Source organism: Heterocephalus glaber, unplaced genomic scaffold (genome assembly GCF_053883595.1).
Source record: "Heterocephalus glaber isolate CG9 unplaced genomic scaffold, H.glaber_assembly_v1.0 deba00001497, whole genome shotgun sequence".
Classification (NCBI taxonomy): Eukaryota; Metazoa; Chordata; class Mammalia; order Rodentia; family Bathyergidae; genus Heterocephalus; species Heterocephalus glaber.
In genome coordinates, this window is record NW_028258320.1 from 973,595 (window position 1) to 992,935 (window position 19,341).

Genomic DNA, 19,341 nt, shown 5'->3' on the forward strand with positions numbered 1-19,341 from the left:
CAAACTCCCCATTCCTTTATATTTTGAGACAGGGTTTCAATAAGTCTCTAAGTTGCCCAGGCTGTGCTCAAACTTGTGATCCTCCTGACTCAGCCTCCCAGAGAGTTGGGATTACTGGTGTGCACTGCCATGCCTGGCTTCCTGTCAGCATGGGTTCCTGTCTCATTTCCCTGGGGCTCCCCTCAGCGGTCACCACATGTAAAGGCCACTCCGTGGCCTCCTATCCTCTTATTTCTGTCAGTCTTCTCGCTGCCTAAAGCAGTGCTATTGGCCAGTGTGCCTGCACCGGCTGGGTCTCCCTGTCTTGTGAGCGCACATGTGCTGGAAGCTTCTAGTGGGAACAGGGCCTGTGTTTTGGCCCCTGCGGTGCGAAGGTACTGAAGGGAGGGAGAGAAGAGGGCCTGGGTCCAGGCAATGTGTCACAGCAGAAAGGGACATCAGGGACTAGGAAAAGAACCAGATTTACTTCAGTCTAAGGCAAATTCCACAGACTGTCTCAGAGGGGCACAGGACAGACAGCAGGAACACCACCACCGCCATGCAGGGCCAGGAGGGAGGTGGCAGGCGGGTGCCCTGTGGCAGGGGATGGCATGCAGGACCAGGGAGGGCGAGGCTGGCGGCTGTGGGCCAGGGTGACACCGCTCCGCCACCTCCCACGGCTCAGACACGAGGCCCAGGCTGAGGACTGGGGCGCGCCGGGTGGCAGGGGGGTGGGGTGACCCTCGTGCCATGGCACTGGGTGAGACTCAGGCTGGGGAGGGTAGGCAGCGGGGCGGGGCGCAAATGGATGGAGCCTTGGGGCGTGAGCAGGAGAGGCCTCTGGCCTGGCTGACCTGCTCCTTGGGAGGGTGTGGAAACAGGAGCAAAGGCAGGGGCCTCGCTGGCTCCCCCAGGGGCAGGGCTGGAACCCGGTCTCCAGTCCCCTGTCCCCACGTTGGGAGGGCAAAGGGCAGGAGCGCCCAGGCCTCCAGGAGAGCAGAAGGGCCGGCAGCCCCAGAGGAGAGGGGACCCCCTGGAGGTGCCCGAGCACCCACTGCCAAGAGGCCTGGGGTCTGTGCGTCCGGAAGCAGCAGATGCGGCCGGAGAGGCCTGGTCTAGCGTGTGGCCTGTCCCCTGCTGCAGCATCCCTGGAGGGCCACGTCTCAGTTCACGGGAAACGGGGCACAGGACAGCTAAGGGGGTGGGGGCAGGAGGCCCAGCCTAGGCTTCAGGGCCAGGTGAGCAGACACGGACCCCAGGGATCCCCACGAACACCTTCCTGGCTGGGCTGGAGCCCTAAACCCCAGGCCCAGAGTACGTGCACCCCTGTCACCCCTGCATCCCAACGCCCTGGGTTTGGAGCCAGTGAGGTGGGGAACTGGGAAGGTCCTCCGGAGGCTCTGCCCCGGCAGATTCCAGAAGGCCACCGGCTCAGATATGCAGGGGGGACTCGGGGGGCGTGCGGGCCGGTGACTTGGGAGGGGAGTGTGTGGGCGCTGCGGGTGGGGGCCGGGGGCGGATGCCCTGCGCCTTCATGTAGGACACCAGCTGGTCCGGGATCTCGGCCAGCACGTCTCGGGCCAGGCGGGCCATGCTCAGCACGTGGTTGCCTGTGCGGTCCACGTAGTCCCGGAAGGGCACAAACTGTCAGGCAGAGAGGCAGAGTCAGGAGGGCCTCCTGTGGGTCCCGAGCCCCAAATCTCCAGGCCTGGGGGTCATGTCATGGGCACCCCCAGACTCTGCCCTCTCCACCCAGTCACCCTTCCTGGTGAAGCCCTGGAGGGACTGTCACGGTCACTGCTCTGACAGCCACTCAACAGATCCTGGCTGAGCACCTGTTCCCCGAGCCAGGGCGCCCCAGGATCCCCCCACCTCCCCAGAGGGACTGGGAAACAGGGAGCAGCGCCCTCCCAGGCCGGCCTCCTCCTTCCTCTCCAGCAGAGCCCACTCGCCTCCCTCCTGCCCTTCTACCTTTGGGGGACTCTGGCCAACAGCTGGAGCCAGGCCCCTCCCGCTTCTTCCTGGGTCCCCTTCTGCCCCAGTCCCCGGGGAGTGCCCCAAGGTATCTGTACCTCCAGGCTTTGGGGTACTGCTCCCTCCCCCAGCTGCTCTGGCCCCAGGCCCCAAATTCCCTGCATAGCTTCTCTAGGGTCTGCCCTATTGCAGTCTCCCGCCCCTGAGAGCAGCAGACCCGACCAGATGGGGACTCCCCGGGACACAGAGCTCAGCCTGTGACCCCTGCTCCTGCCTGGAGCCTTGGATTTTCCAAACCCAACCCCGGCAGTGCCTCCCCCACCACAAGGGCAGAGGGCTGGGTGCTAGCTCCCCGGGGAGCTGCCAGGCAGAGGATCTTGGACAGGGCACGGCCACCGGGACGGAGGAGGTGACCCCAGAACTGGCAGGCCGCTGCGGGGCTCTTGCAGTTATTTGCGGGCTTCACCTGGACAATGTCGCGCTCAGCCAGCTTCCCTCGGGAAGAGATCCTCACGTCATCGCCGTCCAGCTCCACCATGGCTGCACGGGGGGAGGTTGGGGCAGACTTGTCCCCCAGTCCCAGGGGCAGAGGCTGCCCGGCACGCCCATGCAGGAGCTGGGGACTCTGAGGCCAGGAGATGGGAACGGAACCTCTGTCCAGCCGGGTGGGCCTCTGCTGCAGCCCCAGGGCCCAGGCACCCAGGGCAGAGGGGGCAGGAGGGGCTCCCAGTGAGGGCACCACGCCACTCCTGCACCTCACCGATGCCACCCGCGCCCACACGGCCCCCGCAGCCCAGGACTCACGGGGTGGGGACTCACCGTCAAACTCCGCCTGGCCCACGCCGATGATGATGATGGACATGGGGAGCTTGGCAGCCTGGGCCCCGCAAGGCCGTTGAAAGGAGAGCGGCAAAAGGTGGGGAAATGCGCGAGAGAGGCGAGGACACGTGATGGGGAGAAGGCCCCGGCCGGCCCGTTTCCCCCGACGGGGGAGCCCACCCTTCAGCCCCGCACCCCACTCACGTTGACGATGGCCTCCTTGGTCTGTGCCATGTCGGAGATGACGCCGTCGGTGATGATGAGCAGCACTGAATACTGGGAGCCGTCCTGCACGGCCGCCGCGCTCCTGGCGGGGCACAGCTGGGTCACGGCCGCCCCCCAGGCCCTGGGGAGGGGCACCGCGCACGGACGGACGGCGGGGCGGGGCGGGGCGGGGCGGGGCGGGCGGAGGCTCACCTGGCCACGTGGGTGACCACGGGCGCGAAGTTGGTGGGGCCGTAGAGCTGCACAGTGCGCAGGCTGCGGTGGTAGGCGTCCAGGATGCCGTCGATGCCGCAGCACGAGGGGTTTTCCTGGTTGCCGTTCTGGGGCGCAGAGGAGGGGGCTGGGCCTAGGGCTCACCCCAGGGCCCCGAGAACCTCTGGCCAGCGTCCCCCCACCGTCCTAAGAGGCCGTGGGGGTCTGAGCAACTCAGGAAGGGCCTGCGGCTGCTCTGTCCCTCACGTCCTGCGCCCTGCATGGCACCCGGCACGGCTGCTCATGGCGGGCAGAGAGGACACCGCCCCAGGCTTCAACTCCACAGGGCGCTGGACCCCACCACGGCACCATTTCCGTCACCCCTTGTTACGGTTTATATCTGGATCCCCCCCCACACACACACACCTCATGTGCTCAGACGCGACTTCTGGAAGGTGCCTGATTGGGGGCTCATGGCTGACTTCCTGTTAGGTGACCCGGAAGAGTTTGCCGCACTCCCAGCTCCTCCCTCCACTCTCTCTGCTTCCCTGCACACCACGGGCCGCTCTGGCCACCAGGCAGGCCCCCGACCCCAGCCCTTCCTTCCTCCTGACCCCTACCAGCGGGAACTCATGGGACACCCGGCCGTCAGGGGGCAGCTTGGCCCCGAAGCCCAGGGCGGGGAACATCTTGTCGCTGTCATAGTGCTGGATGATCTCCCCGACAGCAGTCAGCGCCAGCGCATAGGCGTTCAGCTGGTAAGGGCTCATGTAGTGCAGGGACGTCGACTGCGAGGGGTTCCCTGCGACATGGGACACTGGGTCAGCACGGAGCGGGGTGGGCAAGGGCACCCTAACTTTGCTGTATTCCTCCTGGACTCCCCTCTCTCGCTCCATATTCGATCCCATGGCAAACCCTGGCTGCTGAAGTAGAAAACAGATCAGACAGCAGTGGCCTTGGGATAGCGCCTGCTTCTTGCCACCCATGCGCCTACTTCACGCCTGCATAGCACAAGGCCGAGCTGTCAAATGGCCACCAGGGCTCGGGGCTCCTGTCCCGCCTGGGCAGACCCAGAGCCCAGGAGGTGACACAGGATCCCATCTGGCCCCTGTCCCCAGGCTACATCCTTGCTGCACACCCTCAGCCCCGCCTCACAGGCCCCTGGCCATCCCCACCATACAGCCTGGGCAGTGGCTGTCCACTCCACGCATGATCCCTCTCCCTTGCCTCTGCATCATCTCAGTGTGGCCCCGAGCAGCCCACAGGAAGTTACAGCCTCCCCAGACCTGCCACCCTACCTCCTGCCATGGATTCTCCCACAGTCCCTGTCACCCTTCTCAGAGTCCATATGTCAACCATGGGGTCACTAATGAGAGGCCCAGCAGCAGGGACAGCCAGGGCACACCCTGCCACTGGTGTGGACTTGGTTAAGTCCCTTAACCTCTCAGCCTCAGTCTCGTCTGTAAAATGGGGATAACAACAGTCCCCATCCCCAGGACCGCTGGGAGGATTAACCAGGTGTCACTAGTGTCCTTGAGGCCTCCCAGCTCTGGGACCTCAGCACCCTATGATGCTTGAGCTGCAGCACAAGAGGGGTTCCTGACACACAGGAGGGGGGCCCGGGCTTGGCATCATCCGATTGGCACCAAAATGAACGCTGACTGAGCACCCTCCTCGAGAGTCCAGAACCTGAGCAGGCTGTGACCTCTCTGAGTGCCTGTTCCCTGAGACTTGGCCACAGGGAGATGCTGAGCCGGTCAGAGGAGGGGAGGAAGTGGGCATAGCCACCCTGGTGAGGTCAGCACTGGGGTCCCTGCCTCCTGAGGACCACGGAGCAGATTTGGTCCCCACTGTCCCTTCCAGCCCATGGGCTGGGCCCCTCAGGAGAGGAGCCGTGACCCTGAAGGACACATCGCTGCTCTGGGCACCCCAAGGGCAGGGCCAGGGTCTGGCACGTGGCCCCCAAGCCCAGCTGTGTTAGTGTCAACAGTGTGACTTGAGACACCTCTGCCATCTCAGTTGCACCTCTGGTCTCTTGGGCCCAGGGACCTTGTTTTTGGTAAGGAAGAAGCCACAGATATGAGGGACCCAGTGGCTCATGGCCAGGGCCATCACCGCCACCCTTAAGTCTCCCCCCCACACCATCCCCCACTCACCGTTGGAGGCGGTGAAGTCAATGGCCACTGTGAAGTTGATCTGGGTCCTAGAAGAGGGGGAAAGGGGGGTCACCTGGGAAGGGGGGCTGTGGAGAGGGCAGATGGTGCTGGGCAGGAGGGACAGAGCCACTGAGTGCCAAGGGTGTGGCCTCAGTGATGAGAAACTGAGACAGTGAAGCCCGCTGTTCCCTCCTCCAAAGGATGCTGTAAGCACCCGGAGCTGGAGGAGGCTCTGCCGGGCACATGGAGGTGATTACTTCCCTCCTCCTGAAGGGGCCCTTGGGGGCCACTGGAGTGGGCTGGGTGAGCACTAGTCTCACTGGCCTCCTGATTCAGGGCTAAAACAGGTGACAAAATAGATGTTACTGGTTTCCCCAGGGAAGAACAGGGCACCACCATGAATTCGTCTTGCCAAAAAGTTGAGTCTGAACCTGACTGGGCCTTAGCATTCCCATCGACCAGTTTTTTACAGGAAATACAGGAGACAGAGGCACAAGTTGAATGACACCATGGGGATGCAGCCAGCAAAATTGAGTCCTTAGGAAACTGAGGAGCACAACCCGATGAGAGGTCCATGGACCTGCGGTGTCAGCATTGCCCAGGAAGCTGGGAATCTCAGGCCCCCTCTACACCTCCTGAGTCAGAATCTCTTTTTTTTTTTTTTTTGGTACTGGGGATTGAACTCAGGTTCTTACTCTTTCAAGGCAGGCAGCAGAACCACTGAGCTAAATCCCCAGCCCTATGAGTCAGAATCTCTTGTGGAGTCCTTCAGGTGCTTGGGGAGCCAACAGACAAAAAGAAGATTAGGAGGGCCAGGGATTTAGCTCAGTGGTTTTGCCGCCTGCTGCATAAGTGCAAGGACCCAAGTTCTATCCCTGGTACTGAAAAAAAAAAAAGGAAAATTAGGAGATAAGTCCACTAGTCAACATATGGATCTTGACTGGATTTTTTTTTTTTTTTTTGGTACCAGGGATTGAACTCGAGGTCCCTTGCCTAGATTTCTGATTCAAACAAACCAATTTAAAATCTATGAAGCTGGGTGCAAGTGCAAGGACCCGAGTTTGATCCCCGGTACCAAAAAAAAAAAAAAAAATCTATGAAGCTGGGCATGATGGTTGTTCTTTACAATCCCAGCAGTCTGGGAGGCTGAGGCAGGAGGATCACAGGTTCAAGCCCAGCCTGAGCAACATAACCACTTAGTGAAATCTTGTCTCAAAAAAAAAAATTAAAATTAAACAGGGCTGGGGGGCCGGGGATTTAGCTCAGTGGTTCCAGTGCCTGCCTTACAAGCACAAGGTCCTGAGTTCAATCCCTGGTACCAAAAAAAAAAAAAAAAAAAAAAAGGTCTGGGGATGTAGGGATGCAGCTCAATGCAAAGGCTCTGGGTTCAATCCCGCTCCACACACACACAAACACTTTATGAGAGGGCTGGGGTAGAGTGCTTTCCCAGCAGGCACAAGGCCCTGGGTTCCAGCCCCAGCACCACAAAATACATAAGCAATAAACAAAATTTTAAAACTTTATGAGAAAGCTGGGTGTGGTATTGCATGCCTGTAATCCTAGCAGTCTGGGGGGCTGAGGCAGAAGGATCCCAAATTTGACCAGCCTGGGCAACTTAGCAAGGTCTGGTCTCAAGATACAAAAATAAAAGAGCTGGAGATGTAGCTAGTGCAAAGGCCCTGGGTTCAATCTTCAATACTGGAGGTGGAGGGTGCTTTATAAGACATTCGGAGAATTTGAACACTGTCTCTAGATATTAGGTATTAAGGAAGTGTTGGATTTTTAGTTACTATGGTATTATTGTTAGGGTTGTGATTTATTTTGGTGATTATGTCACTGTGGCCATGTGTTACAAAGAAAGTCCTTTTGGGTTAGAGAGACATCCTGAAGCACTGGTGATGATGGCTCGGACTGACTTCGGCCTAAGTGGACAAAGTGGACAGGGTGTGGAACATGACGGCTGAGCTGCTAATTGCCGAAGCTGAGTGAATGGTATCCAGGGTTCATTATTCTTCTCTCCACCTTTGCACATATTTGAAATTTTCCACAATAAAATTAGGGACTAGGGGTGTAGCTCAGTGGTGTACCCCAGACACTGCAGCACCAGGGACTCAGGTGTATGCCCCAGTTTCTCATCACCACATACTCTGTGGCCTCTTCCTTATCACTTGCCCAGCATGCCTGAAATCGTAAAAAGTCAAAATAAAATAAAATGTTAAATCAGGCATGTCTATAATCCCGGTACTTGGAGCTGAGGCAGGAGGATGGCTGTGAGTTCCAGGCCACCCTGGGCTACATAGCAAGACCCTGCCTCAAAAGAAACAAAACGTAAAAGTAAAGCATAATAGAAAGTTGGTGTGGAGGACTCAGATTCTGAGTCCATGCTTCCCAAGGGCTCAGCTGTTCTGGGCTCTGCTAGATGCAGGCTGCATTGAATCCCACAAGACTAAAGCCCTCTGGCCGGGGATTTAGCTCAGTGGTTCTGCCTGCCTTGAAAGCTACAGGTCCCAAGTTCCATTCCCAGTACCAAAACAAACAAACAAACAAAAAGACTAAAGCCCTCTGATCACCCCTGGAGTTTGTTTACAAAGCAGATTCCAGGCCCCACTCCAGAGGCGCCAATTCTGCCAGTCTGGGCTGGGGCTTCTTTAGCAGAAACCCAGGGATTGTGGGGAAGGGTGAGGAGGGGTGCTGGGATCTCCCGGGGCGGGGCCTCTCTGAGATGGCGCTGGGGATGGGGGACGAGGCCACCTTGGCGGAAGGGGCCCTCTGGTCCACAGCCCAGTGGCTGCTCTGGGGACCCTGGGAAGGGCAGCTCTGGCCTGCAAGAGGACAGCAGGGGACATCATCGGCCTGGAGACACTGTCTCTTCCGAAATTAGGGCAAGGGACATGCTGGCCTTATGCCTTAACCTGTCCTCTCCTGCTCTGCTCGGGGACAAGAAAACGGGGAAGGAAACAGCGGGAAAACTGCTCCTTGCGCCTCAGGGCAGAACACGGGGCAGGGGTGCCCGAGCCCTCCTCCTGGGCCCTGTGGGTGGTGAGGGAGGACAGGGAACCTATACAGCCGCCTCCATCGGCTTCCTCCAGCTGCGCAGAGCCCACTTGGTCCTCTCAGAGAGCGGCAGGGAGGCCACAGCTGCTGGGGCTCCAATGGGCTCAGTGCACAGGCGCCAGCCTGGCCATGCCCGGCCTCTGAGGGCTCCAGCCTTTGAACTCCTCAGGCTCCAGCCGCTCCACGCCCTGCCTGGCAGAGTCAGGGCTGTGGAACAGAAGGAGAAGTGCTGCGACGGCAGGAACCCTGCTGTCACCTAGCTGTGTGTGAGACACACATAACATCCTTGCCCCAACCCCACTGAGCTCTGCGTGGTGAGCAGCAGAAACGTGCTGAGGAGTGTCTGACCAGAGAGAGCCAGCTGCTCACTGGGGCTGTGACGGAGGCGAGCAGAGGGCCAGAGGGGTGGGCACCAGAGGAGCTGGCAACCTGGCACAAGTTCAGGAGAGCGGAGTGGTGCCGTTGTGGTCGTGGGTGGGACAGGGGCCTGACTTCTCCCTCCCCCCAGGAGCCAGGCAGCCCGGAGCCTGCTTGGCTGGGATGAACCCTGACAGCCGCCCCTGGCCTTCCCCTTCCCAGGCAGGTGCTGCTGCTCACCCGCCTGCACCTGTGGGCTCCCGCCCTGGCCTGGCACCTGCCCTGGCAGGATGCACGCCAGCAAGGCTCTCCCAGGGCTGCGGGCTGCACCTCCGCCCCATCCCCGCCCAGAAGTCCTGCTCCTCTAACTCCCGTCTGGGTACCCGCAAGGCAGGGCTCTTCGTCATGCAGTTCCTGCCCCCTCCTGGTGCCATCTCTGCAGGGGACCCAACATGACCCTGCCGGCTGAGGGTCTGCGTGGAGCCCGGTGTCACAGGCCTGGGCCAGCACGGGGCATGGCGGTGGAAGCCCCGTCCCTCCGCAGAGGGGCAGACTCGGGGACCCCCTTTGCTCTCACCCTCCTTTGATGTAGTCAAGGAAGGTGCACTCGGACTCCACAGCGAAGGAGAGCAGGGTGACCTGGGGAGCAGAGGGGGTCGGTCAGCGGGGAGTAGGGGCTGGGCACGGTTTAGGCTCCAATGCTGCAGCCAGCACATGCCAAGCCCTCGGCCCACCATGCCACACGAAGCATGCGCGGCAGCCCCATGAAGAGCTGCGATTGTACCTCTCACAGCTGAGGAAAGTGAGGCTGCAGGGAGGCGACACAGGGCTCCAGGCCACAGCAGGGTGGGATGAACAGTGCCAAACTGCACCCCAGGGTCCCACCTGTCACTCAAATTCCCCAGGCCAAGGGCAGGGGAGCCCGAGACCCAGGGGTGGACATGGAGGGCCGCTGTCCACGATGCCAAGCCGCCTCCCACGTGTGCCAGTGAACCCTGCACACGCCTCTCAGATCTGTGCTTAACTCACACCTTCCCCATGCCCACCCTTCCCTCTGGTGCTACTCGGTCTCCGCCTGGGACCCCAGACCCCTGTAAGCAGCCTGTGCTTTCTCCAGAGCCCTCTCCTGGACAGAGGCCTCTTTGTTGCTCTCTGTCCCTTGGTGGCTTTGACATTAGCTTTGCCGAGACAGGAAGCCACTGCCATAAAGACTTCGGATCATGGAGCCAGAAAACCTGGCATCCAAGGCTGATTCAATGAGCAGACTGAGCAGACCTGGCTCCTGGGAAGGGCACCTGATCCTCCAGGAGCTGGGGCGCCCCCTGCTGGTGAAGATTCAGCTACTGTCACTGGCCCAGGGCCGGACAAAGCGAGCTGTTTCTTATCACTCACAGGCCTGGGTGAGGGGACAGTCTATGGGTGCTGAGCAGGGCCCAGGGACACCACCCATGATGACCACAGTGTGGGTGTCCAGAGGACCAAGAGAGCCCCCTCCCAGGTGCAGTGGCTCAGACTCAGGAATGGACGGTGGCAGTGACTTCAGCCCTGACTCACGCCGCCGGGAACAGCTGGCAGCCCAGGTGGGGCCACACCAGCCATCTCAGAGTTTGCAGTGGACAGCAGTTCCCGAGATCTTTACTCAGCTCCTCCTGTGAGCCTCACCTGCAGCCAGGGATGGGAGCCCTGCAGTGCCCGACTTGCCTGAGCACAGATGCTGCCCAAAGCGGGGCCAGGCCGGTCAGGGATGCAGAAATGCAGAAGCCGGGCATCTTTACCCGAGCCCATGGGGATTCACCAGGCGGCAAGGAAAGTAGGAAAAGCACTAAATGCAGATTCCAGGGACCCGGCCTGGCCTCTAAATCAGAGCCCCAGGGAACTGGCCCAGGCACCTGCATTTCACATCTGCTGGAGCAAAGGAGAACAGGCCCGCTCATCCCTACCTCATTGTGTGACCTTGGACAAACCACATCCCCTCTCCCGGCCGGGTTTCTTCGTCTCTAAAATCTGAGATCAGTGGGTTCTGAACTTTTGTATTTTCAGCTGTACACCGAGAGCTCCTGGCTGGAAAGGTACTGCCTTTCCCAGGCGCATTTAGGAAATAGGGGAGAACTTGGGGGTTCTCAGGAGACTGGGGGTGCACTGCAGTCTGAGGCAGAAGCCAGGGGTGCTAAACAGCCAGACAGACCAAGGGCTCTCCTGCTCCAGTGCGGACTGCACCCGACGAGCAGCTGTGGCCCAAGAAAAGAGGGGTCTGCACTGCACAGAGGCCGTGGTGCTATCGCCTGGGCGAGCAGGTACTTTACAGTTTAGAGGCCCACATCTCCCCATGCCTCCCACCACCACCCCATGCAGGAGCAAGGGAGGGGATTCATCAGCCTCATTTTCCAAACAGGGAAATGGCCGGGCAGTAATGCATAGATTGGAACTGCTGCCCAGCACCCAGTGTCGCAGTGAGACCACCCACAGGGCTTCCTGAAGGCCAGCAGGGGAAGAGGAGTCCTGAGAATGGACAGTGTTTCCCTGAGAGACAGGCAGACGTTAGCACATAACCAGGTTACAGACACAGGGAGAAAGCCAGGTGTGGTGGTCCACGCCTGTACTCCCAGGATTTGGGAGGCTGAGCCAGGAGGATCACTGTGAGTTTGTGAGTTTGAGGCCAGCCTGGGCTACATGGTGAGTTTAAAGCCACGGGCCAGAGATTTAGCTCAGTGGTTTTGCCACCTGCTGTGTAAGCGCAAGGACCCGAGTTCGATCCCTGGTACCAAAAAAAAAAAAAAAAAAAAGTAAAACCAGCCTGAACTACATAGCCAGACCGACCCTGTCTCCAAACAAATAAACAAACAAAAAAGGAAGGAGGAGGGGGGAGGGGGAGGGGGAGGGGGAGGGAAGGAGGGGGGGAAAAAAAGCATGAATGATGTGAAGCTCAGCCCCCAGAAGCCATGTGCACCAGTGCATTATCTGGCGGGCACAGGCAAGCAGTGGCAGGCAGCACCTGGAGTGGCTGGAGTCACAGGTGTTGATGCCATCACCCCTGCTTTCCAGCTGTGTGACCTTGAGTGAGTCACCGCCCAGCCAGCAGCCTGGTTTCCTCTCAAGGCAAGCAGGTGCTGAGGTCTGTCTGCCTCTCAGGGAAACACTGCCAAAGAGCTCCTGGGGAATCCCCATTCCTGGGACTCCATCTGCCTCCTCCTCCCCCTGCCAGCAGGAAGCCCTGAGGGCTGTCCTGCTGGATGCTCCCTGCCCGGCTGCACCACTGACTCAGCCTGCTCTGTCTACCTGGAGGCTGCCACCCCGCCTGCCCAGCCCCTCCAGCTCAGAGTCCGCATTCTGCACAGACAGACAGACAGACAGGCACCCGCCCTGGGCTCCTGACACCAGACCTAGGGCTCAGAATGTCTCCACCTGGCTACAGGGAGTGGAGGGATTACTCACCGTGCCAGAATTCACGTATTTCTTTTTCTTCATTTTCTTTTTTGGGTTGATCACCTGTAGGAAAAACCGGTCTCCGTTTCCACATTGTCAGGGCTGGGCCCTGGGGCTCCTGCCAACCCCTGGGGCTCCGGGGCTTTCTGAGGGAGGCTGGCATCCAGTTACACAACAGGGCTCCCCCATGCACCCGGCCCCACAATCACACACGCCAGGCTATGGACTGAACCTTCCTTCCCACTGCACCCCCAAACATGTCCTCCACCCTGGACAGACAGGGCGGCTCAAGTCGCAGGCTCAGGCTGAACCCCCAACGGCCCCTCTCTTCCCTCAGCCCCCCACCCCCCTCCTCCTTCGGGTCTCCGAGGCTCCGACGAGCAGCACAGTGAGAATCCCTCAAGTGTTCCTCACTGGAGCCTGCAACCTTGTTGTGTCTGTACTAGCTCTGAGCCACCAGCTCTCTGTCCACGGGGGGTCTGGGCACAGCCTCCCCACGTCCGAGCAGACAGAGAGAGCAGACACCTGCAGGTTCTGGGTGAACTCACTTCACCTCTCCCACATGAAGACTGATACCTACTTCCAGAGGCAAGGAAACCCCAAGTGATTGGCCTGAGGTCACACAGCCATCTGGGGAGACAGCACTGGAACCAGGTGTCCTGCCCCCAGGCAGTGGTACACCAAGGGGAGGCACCTTGGCGACACCCTTCCAACAGCCTTCATGAGGTGAAGTGCGGGTTCCATTTCCTGTGCCCTGGAACCTTCCTCCCGCTGGAGAAAAGAAGTCTTTAAAGACAGTCAGTGACAAGGGCTTCAAAAAGGGACATCGGAGGAGGCAGGGAAGTTGGAGGCAGGAAAGACCACTCCAGGCGGGCTCCCAGGGACAGCAGCCCCCACGCAGACTCGAGTCACACGAGATGTTGGGGGGCAGCATGGAACTGGGTCCCAGCCAGCTGCAGCTCTGCAGGGTGGAAGGGGAAGTGGGGGTGGCCGGGAGTCCAGAATGCCAGACAAAATGTCCAAATGTCGCCCAGCAGGGCACTCAGTGACCTCTACGCCACTGGGGGTAAATCATAGCAGGCTGGTACTGCTCTTACTGCCACCCCGGTGATGCTGGTGATGGGCAAGGAGGGCCTGCAGGGCCCCCGGGCAGGTCCCGAGCTATGGTGAGAACAGCACTGCCAAGAAGTGACCGCCAGGGCCGGGGGTTTAGCTCAGTGGTGCTGCCACCTGCCTCACAAGGGCAAGGTCCCGAATTCAATCCCTGGTGCACCCCCCCAAAAAAAGAAGTGACGACCATCTGGGCTTTGTGGTGCACATGCCTGCAATCCCAGCACTCTGAGAGGCTGAGGCAGGAGAACCACAAGTTCGAGCCCAGCCTGGGCAACTTGGCAACTTAATGAGACCCTGTCTCAAAATAAAAGAATAAAATAGGAGCTCGGGCTGTAGCTCAGTGGGAAGGCTCTGGGTTCAATCCTCAGCACTGAGAGGAAAAAAAAAAAAAAGAGGAAGAGGAAAAAGAAGCAATCACACACAGAGGGCTGAATTTTGTGTACGGTGGGAAGTCCAGGTAGGAGGGCCCGGAGGAGCTGCAGGCCCCCGCTCCACAGGGCTTGGGCCCCCCAGAGGCCGGGCGCTCAGACACAGGTGTGGGGAAGCAGCCTATGGAACAAGCTGCTGAGGGCAAAATTGCAGTCCTGATACCGCACCGTCCCTCAGTTTCCCCATCTGTACCACGAGGGTGTTGGGCTTTTGCTCCGCAGCCTGGCCCCCGCAGCCCACCTCTTCAAAGCTTCAGGGTTGGCTTTTCATTTGCTGCACCCCAATGTCCACGCTCTTCACAGTCAAGCAATGGTCTGGTTTGGGGGCTTCACAGGAAGCGGACCCTGAGGGAAGGCCCTGTGTACCTGGGGTTTGCAGGATCCCCACAGCGCACCCCCACAGCCCTAGGTGGCCGCCCATGGGAAACGCCAGGTGTGGGGCCAGCGCCTCCTAGGGGTGGCCTAGGGATCCTCTCCCTCCTTTCTCCTGGGGCTGGCAGGAACCGGCTCCCTCTTTGGGTGGCCCTAACTCTAGCCAGGTCCTGAGCCGCCCAGCCTCCCAGGCAGCCCTGAACCTAAAACCTGTCCCGGGACTGCCACAGTCGAGTTCCTGTGGCACTTGGCCTGTCTGAATATGAAGACAGCTTTCTGCCTCCCACGGAGCAGTGCCTCTGGTTGGCAGAGATCAACAACCGGGAAAACCAGTCAATCCAGCCTGTCTGCTTTCATTCTGCAGAGCCTGCCAAGCACCTTGGAAGCCAAACTCTGCCGCCACCTCCCTAAGCCCCTCCCCGAAACAGGTGAGAGAAAGTGGAACCCACCTGGCCCTGCCCAGCTGGGTGGACGGACACCCCTCCCTGTGTGGGTGCAGAAACAAAGCAGCCAAGTCTTTCAGAGAAACTGAGGCGCCTCCACTCACTCTGCACCTAGCAGGGACCCGCCAGCCGGGCGGGGAGCCACCCAGGGCCAGGGAGCTGTCTGCTTCCAACACGGCCCTGCCAGCTGGGTCAGAGCCAGGGCGAGGTGGTGGAACCCGGCAGGGGACTTAAAGCCAACTCTTCAGGTTCAGTGGGACAGGGCCCTACGGCAGGGCAGCTGCAAAACGTGACCCCTGGCACTGACGTCAGGGCAGAGCACCACTTGCTCCATCAGCTCAGTCTGCCAGGCACAGGGCCCTGGGGGACTTAGCCAAGGTCACCGGCCAGCCAGGGAAGCTCCGAAGGGGGAGGGGCGAAGCCAGGGTGGCTGGGAAGAGCGGGAAGGTTGCTAGGGGAGCAGGGCCACAGCGACGTTTGGACGCCAGCGAGGGCAGCTAGCGGGGCAGACACAGCAAAGGATGGCCATGGAAATGGCCCTCAAGGGCAGGTGTGGCTGTCCCGAGACCCTCTGAGGCCCTCCAGGTCCAGGCCCGAAGGGGCTCCGACGCCTGTTCTCCCTGCCCTTTTCTTCCAGAAGAACTTAGCACTAGGCAGCCTGAAACTTCTGAGGTGCAGGTCTGCCGTGAACTTGGACCTCAGGTCACAAGCCCGGAACTTTCCTTCTGGAGTTGAGGACTGAACCCAAGGCCGTGTGCATGCTGGGCATCTGCTGCACCCCTGTCCCCACGCACCCGGGCCCCTGAAACTTCTTACCGGAAGTGCTATGAGCCGGAGACCTAGGCACACAAGCCGTCTGGCTCCTACAGCACCGTGTGGCTCTGGGCAAGTCCCCACCTTCCCCGAGACCGCTGGGCGGGACCTCAACGCCCGCCCACCGGGAAGCGCCCACCCCTAACCACACAGGCCCGGGCACCACCGCAGCAGGCCGACGGGGCGCTCACCTCGTAGATGTTGAACTGGCTTTGCCCGCGTGCCAGCTCGCGGTAGCTGGTGGTAAACTCCCCGATGAAGTCGTGGCTGCAAGGGAAGCGGCGGCTCAGGCAGGAGCCCCGGGTTGCGCGGATGCCATGCACCGGGCCTGGCCTCTCTCCCGCCCCTCCCCGGCCCCAGGTCCGCAAGGGCCTCACTCCAGGGGCGCGTCTGTGGAGAAGCTGAGTCCCCAGCAGAGTGCTCGGTGTCACTCACAGGGTCGCCTCTCAGTGAGCAGGGACCACTTCCACTGGGACGCTTGTTTAATGACAGGTTTTTGAGGGGTGGCCGTGGGTAATTTGAATATGAAATAAATATTGGGTGGCATTCAAGAATTACTGTTCAGCGTGTCGGAGGTGGCGGTGGCATTTGTAGCTGCGTGGACATTCCATTCCCAATGAAATATTTAAAAATAAAAATGCCACAATGTCATTTACTTTACCCTACTTGAGCAAAACATAGATTAAAGCAAATATAGTGATATTTAACTATTATAAAATTTAAGCAATGGGCTAACAGTGTTCATTTAACTTCTCTCTACTCTTCTGTGTATTTGACATTATTTGCGATAACATTCTTTAAGCCTTTTTCTTTTTTTTGGAGATGGGGGTCTTGCTATGTTGGCGAGGCTGCACCTGAGTGACCCTCCTGCCTCAGCCTCACCAGTAGCTGGGACTACAGGTGTCCACCACTGTGCTGAGCTCTTTTTATTCCTCGTGGGGCTGGGGATTGAACCCAGGGCCTCCAACATGCTAATGCTAGGTAAGTGCTTTCCCACTGAGCTACATCCCAACAGATCCAATAACATTTTTTTTTTGGTACGGGGGATCAAACTTGGGTCCTTGTGCTTGCGAAGCAAGTGGCAGAACCACTGAGCTAAGTCCCCAGCCCCCACAATAACATTTTTTAAACAGATGACCAGAGCTGTGTCAAGCCAGGCACAGCCTGTCATGCCTGCTGGCCCCACGCTCACCCCATCCACTGCCCTGCCACTGCTGGAAGGAAGTAGTCACTGTGGTGGCCAGGGGCATTTGGCTGCACAATGATGCCCAGGAGGCATCCGAGGCCTTTGTCAACTTGACAGAAGGACCAAGTGGCACCTGCTGGCTGTCCCCAGCTGCCATGGAAGAGACAGTCCAGGAAAAAAAGAAGCCTGAGGAATGCCAGGGTAGAATGGGGTGAATCGTGGTGGGCACTAGAGCTGACTTGTCTGGCTGTGAGGTGGTTACCGAGGTGAGGCCAGGTGTGGTGATGTAATCCCAGAGCTCAGGAGGCTGAGGCAGGAGGATTGTTTCGAGTCTGAGGCTACCTAATGAGTTCAAGACCAGCCTGGACTACATGGTGAGAACCTGTCTCAAAAAACAAAACAAGCAAAAGATAAAAAAATAAAAATAAAAGGCAAGGAGAAGAGAGAGAGCTGACAGAGATAATATGGGTGCCGAAGCTCCTTACAGGGAAGGCACGGGCCTAACTCAGAGCTACATCTGAGCAGCGTCTACGTGAGATGACACACATCCCCGTCTACACCGCGGCACACCTGGGCAGCAGCAGCAGGGACTCTGAAGTCCCCTAGGTCACCCCTTGGTAGTGGGCCAGCAGGGAGGGGGTGGAAAGTCCAATGACAGGTTTGGACTCGGCTCTGCGAGGCCTGCTCTTGTCGTGTGTCCCCAGCACACCCGCCACTCGGGGCACTAGCACCCCAGAGATTTGGCCGTCCTACAGCGCCCAGCCAGGGCCTCCCGTAGAGAATGCCGTGAATGCTCAGAGGCTGCTGGTGTCCACACAACTCAGGATTTCGGGAAGTGCGTGTCCCTGGACACAGCCCTCCATCCCCACCCACCTGGCGCCTCTTGGCCTCCTGCCGCTTACCTGCCATCTCGGTCCCAGTCATACACCTCCACCTTGATGGTCCTGAAAGACAAACAGCCCTTGGTGGGATGGGCCGGGACCCAGCGTGTGCCCTGGACCACAGCAAGTCCAAGCTCAGGCCTGGGGTGGGGCAGTAACACCAGACAGAGGAACTAACTGCCTCAGTAAAGACCTCAGAGACAGAGGCAGCTGCTGAGCCACACCTGGGGTTCCCGGAATGTCAAGGATATGGGAAAAATAGGCCCAGGCCTCAGTTTCCCTCATTTCTGCCTGGCCACTGCAGACGGAGCATCAGCCCCTGTGAAAGCCACCCTGTGCAACTTCCAGGGCTGGGTAAGACCACCCCCAGCTGGGCTCGGGGTCCCAGGGGTCTGAGGGTGAGGGCATCGCCTGCCTGGGATAGCCTGCTCCTGCTGCGCCTCCATCCCTCCCCACGACTGGCTCCTGAGTGAGGGTGTAATTATCTTCATATTTTAGCCTGGCTGCTTTAATTAGTTTGTTTTGACTCCTATGCATGGGCCTGGGCTCCGAGAGCCCAGTTTATTTTTAGCCTCGTTTCCATGGCAACAAGCTAGCGGACCAGAGGCAGGCAGAGAGAGGTGGAGGGCTGCCGGTTAACCCTTGGTGCCCGCTGTTCTGTTCTCGCTGCCCAGGTCCAGGGGAGCTGCCAGGCTGCTCCAGCAGGGTCTGGGCAGGAGGGAGAGGCCCGGGGAGCAGGGGCGCCAGGCTTTAGCGCCACACAGGGGCACCAGGCAGTGCTTCCCCACACCACAGCCCCTCTCCCCAGGCGCTGGGAGTCGGCCCTGGGTTCTGTGGCCCCCAGTAGGAGGCGCTGTGTCCCCGCGGATGCACCTCTTTGGGACTGGGGGGCTCGGGCAGAAACTGTTCAGGAGGGGAGCCTGAAGATTGTGCAGACTGGGATTCTGCCAGCCAGAGCTTACGTAAATGGGCGAACTAGACGCTCACTGCTTAAAGGAATCCTTTCATACGTGCAAGAAACAACAATCAACATGTCCCTCTGAGGTGAGTTATTTAGGAAAGAAAATAAATAAATAAAGTCCCCGAAGGCGGGCTGGGAGCTGGACAGAGTGGGAAGAGTCTGAGTGGCTGGAGCCGCAGCCGTGGGAGCTAGAGATGTCCCTTAGCCTCCCTGAGCCACAGAACTTTTAGTTTTTTCTCCCCAGTACCGGGGACTGCACCCAGGGCCTTCATACCGAGCCTCAACCCCAACTCTTTTTCAATTTAGAAATCCAGGAACCGGTTTTAAAGGAGTCCCTGGTGACCAGCTGTGCATGTCCTGGGGTAAGGGTGCTGCCCGATGGAGAAACTGAACCCGCGGCACCCCCGAGAGTGATGGCCCAGCCAGGACCAGAGCAAGCCCTGCCTCCCTCCTGGCCCACACTCCGCCACTGCCCCAAGGCTGGGCCCCTGACCTGTGTGTGCCTCCCAGGCAGCCCCAGAGCCCCCTAGCACTGCAGGGGACCCCAGGGACCCCAACAAGGGGCGCGCTCCTCCTGCCAGCCCTGGAGGTAATGAGATGGGGGCCAGGGCATGTTCAGGGGCTACAGGAGGACCCAGGAGAGGAGACGGCTTTTGAAACCCCAAGCCCCAAGGCCTGATTTAAGTGGTCTGGATGGGACCGAGGCTGAGTCCCTGAGAGGTTCTGTGTGCAGACACAGCCCCTGCCGCCTCCACACCTGAGCGTGGGTTTCCACAGCTGGTTGTGCTTCGGATCCCCCTGGGGAGCTCCAGAAATACAAAGGCCGCGGCTGATGCTTCACCCTAGATTCAGAATCCACTGGTCCAGTGGAGACTGTTAAAAGCTCCCAGGACTCTGGGAGCCTGAGGCAGGAGGATCCCAAGTTTGAGGCCAGTTTGGGCCAGTTGGTGATGTGAACCTGAGCT

At 59.4% G+C, this 19,341-nt stretch overlaps 1 protein-coding gene across 13 annotated transcripts in view; it reads right to left on the bottom strand.

Annotated features, from left to right (window-relative positions):
* Nucleotides 1-442: 442 nt before the first annotated feature.
* The window catches only part of Cpne5 (copine 5), a 66,657-nt gene continuing 47,758 nt past the window's right edge, over nucleotides 443-19,341 (bottom strand). For 8 of the 13 annotated variants that reach the window (XM_021259907.2, XM_087184450.1, XM_021259906.2 and 5 more), the window contains 12 exons: nucleotides 17,437-17,478; nucleotides 15,540-15,615; nucleotides 14,542-14,577; nucleotides 12,189-12,242; nucleotides 9,334-9,395; nucleotides 5,346-5,392; nucleotides 3,810-3,991; nucleotides 3,190-3,317; nucleotides 2,977-3,079; nucleotides 2,773-2,830; nucleotides 2,420-2,493; nucleotides 445-1,623 (listed from right to left, as the gene is read on the bottom strand). In XM_021259907.2, the coding sequence (XP_021115566.1) occupies nucleotides 1,411-1,623; nucleotides 2,420-2,493; nucleotides 2,773-2,830; nucleotides 2,977-3,079; nucleotides 3,190-3,317; nucleotides 3,810-3,991; nucleotides 5,346-5,392; nucleotides 9,334-9,395; nucleotides 12,189-12,242; nucleotides 14,542-14,577; nucleotides 15,540-15,615; nucleotides 17,437-17,478 (1,075 nt within the window). In that variant the 3' untranslated portion in view covers nucleotides 445-1,410. Of the gene's footprint in view, nucleotides 1,624-2,419; nucleotides 2,579-2,772; nucleotides 2,831-2,976; nucleotides 3,080-3,189; nucleotides 3,318-3,809; nucleotides 3,992-5,345; nucleotides 5,393-9,333; nucleotides 9,396-12,188; nucleotides 12,243-14,541; nucleotides 14,578-15,539; nucleotides 15,616-17,436; nucleotides 17,479-19,341 lie in introns of all 13 variants that reach the window. The other 5 variants (XM_004846676.4, XM_087184449.1, XM_087184448.1 and 2 more) reach the window with 2 other exon arrangements.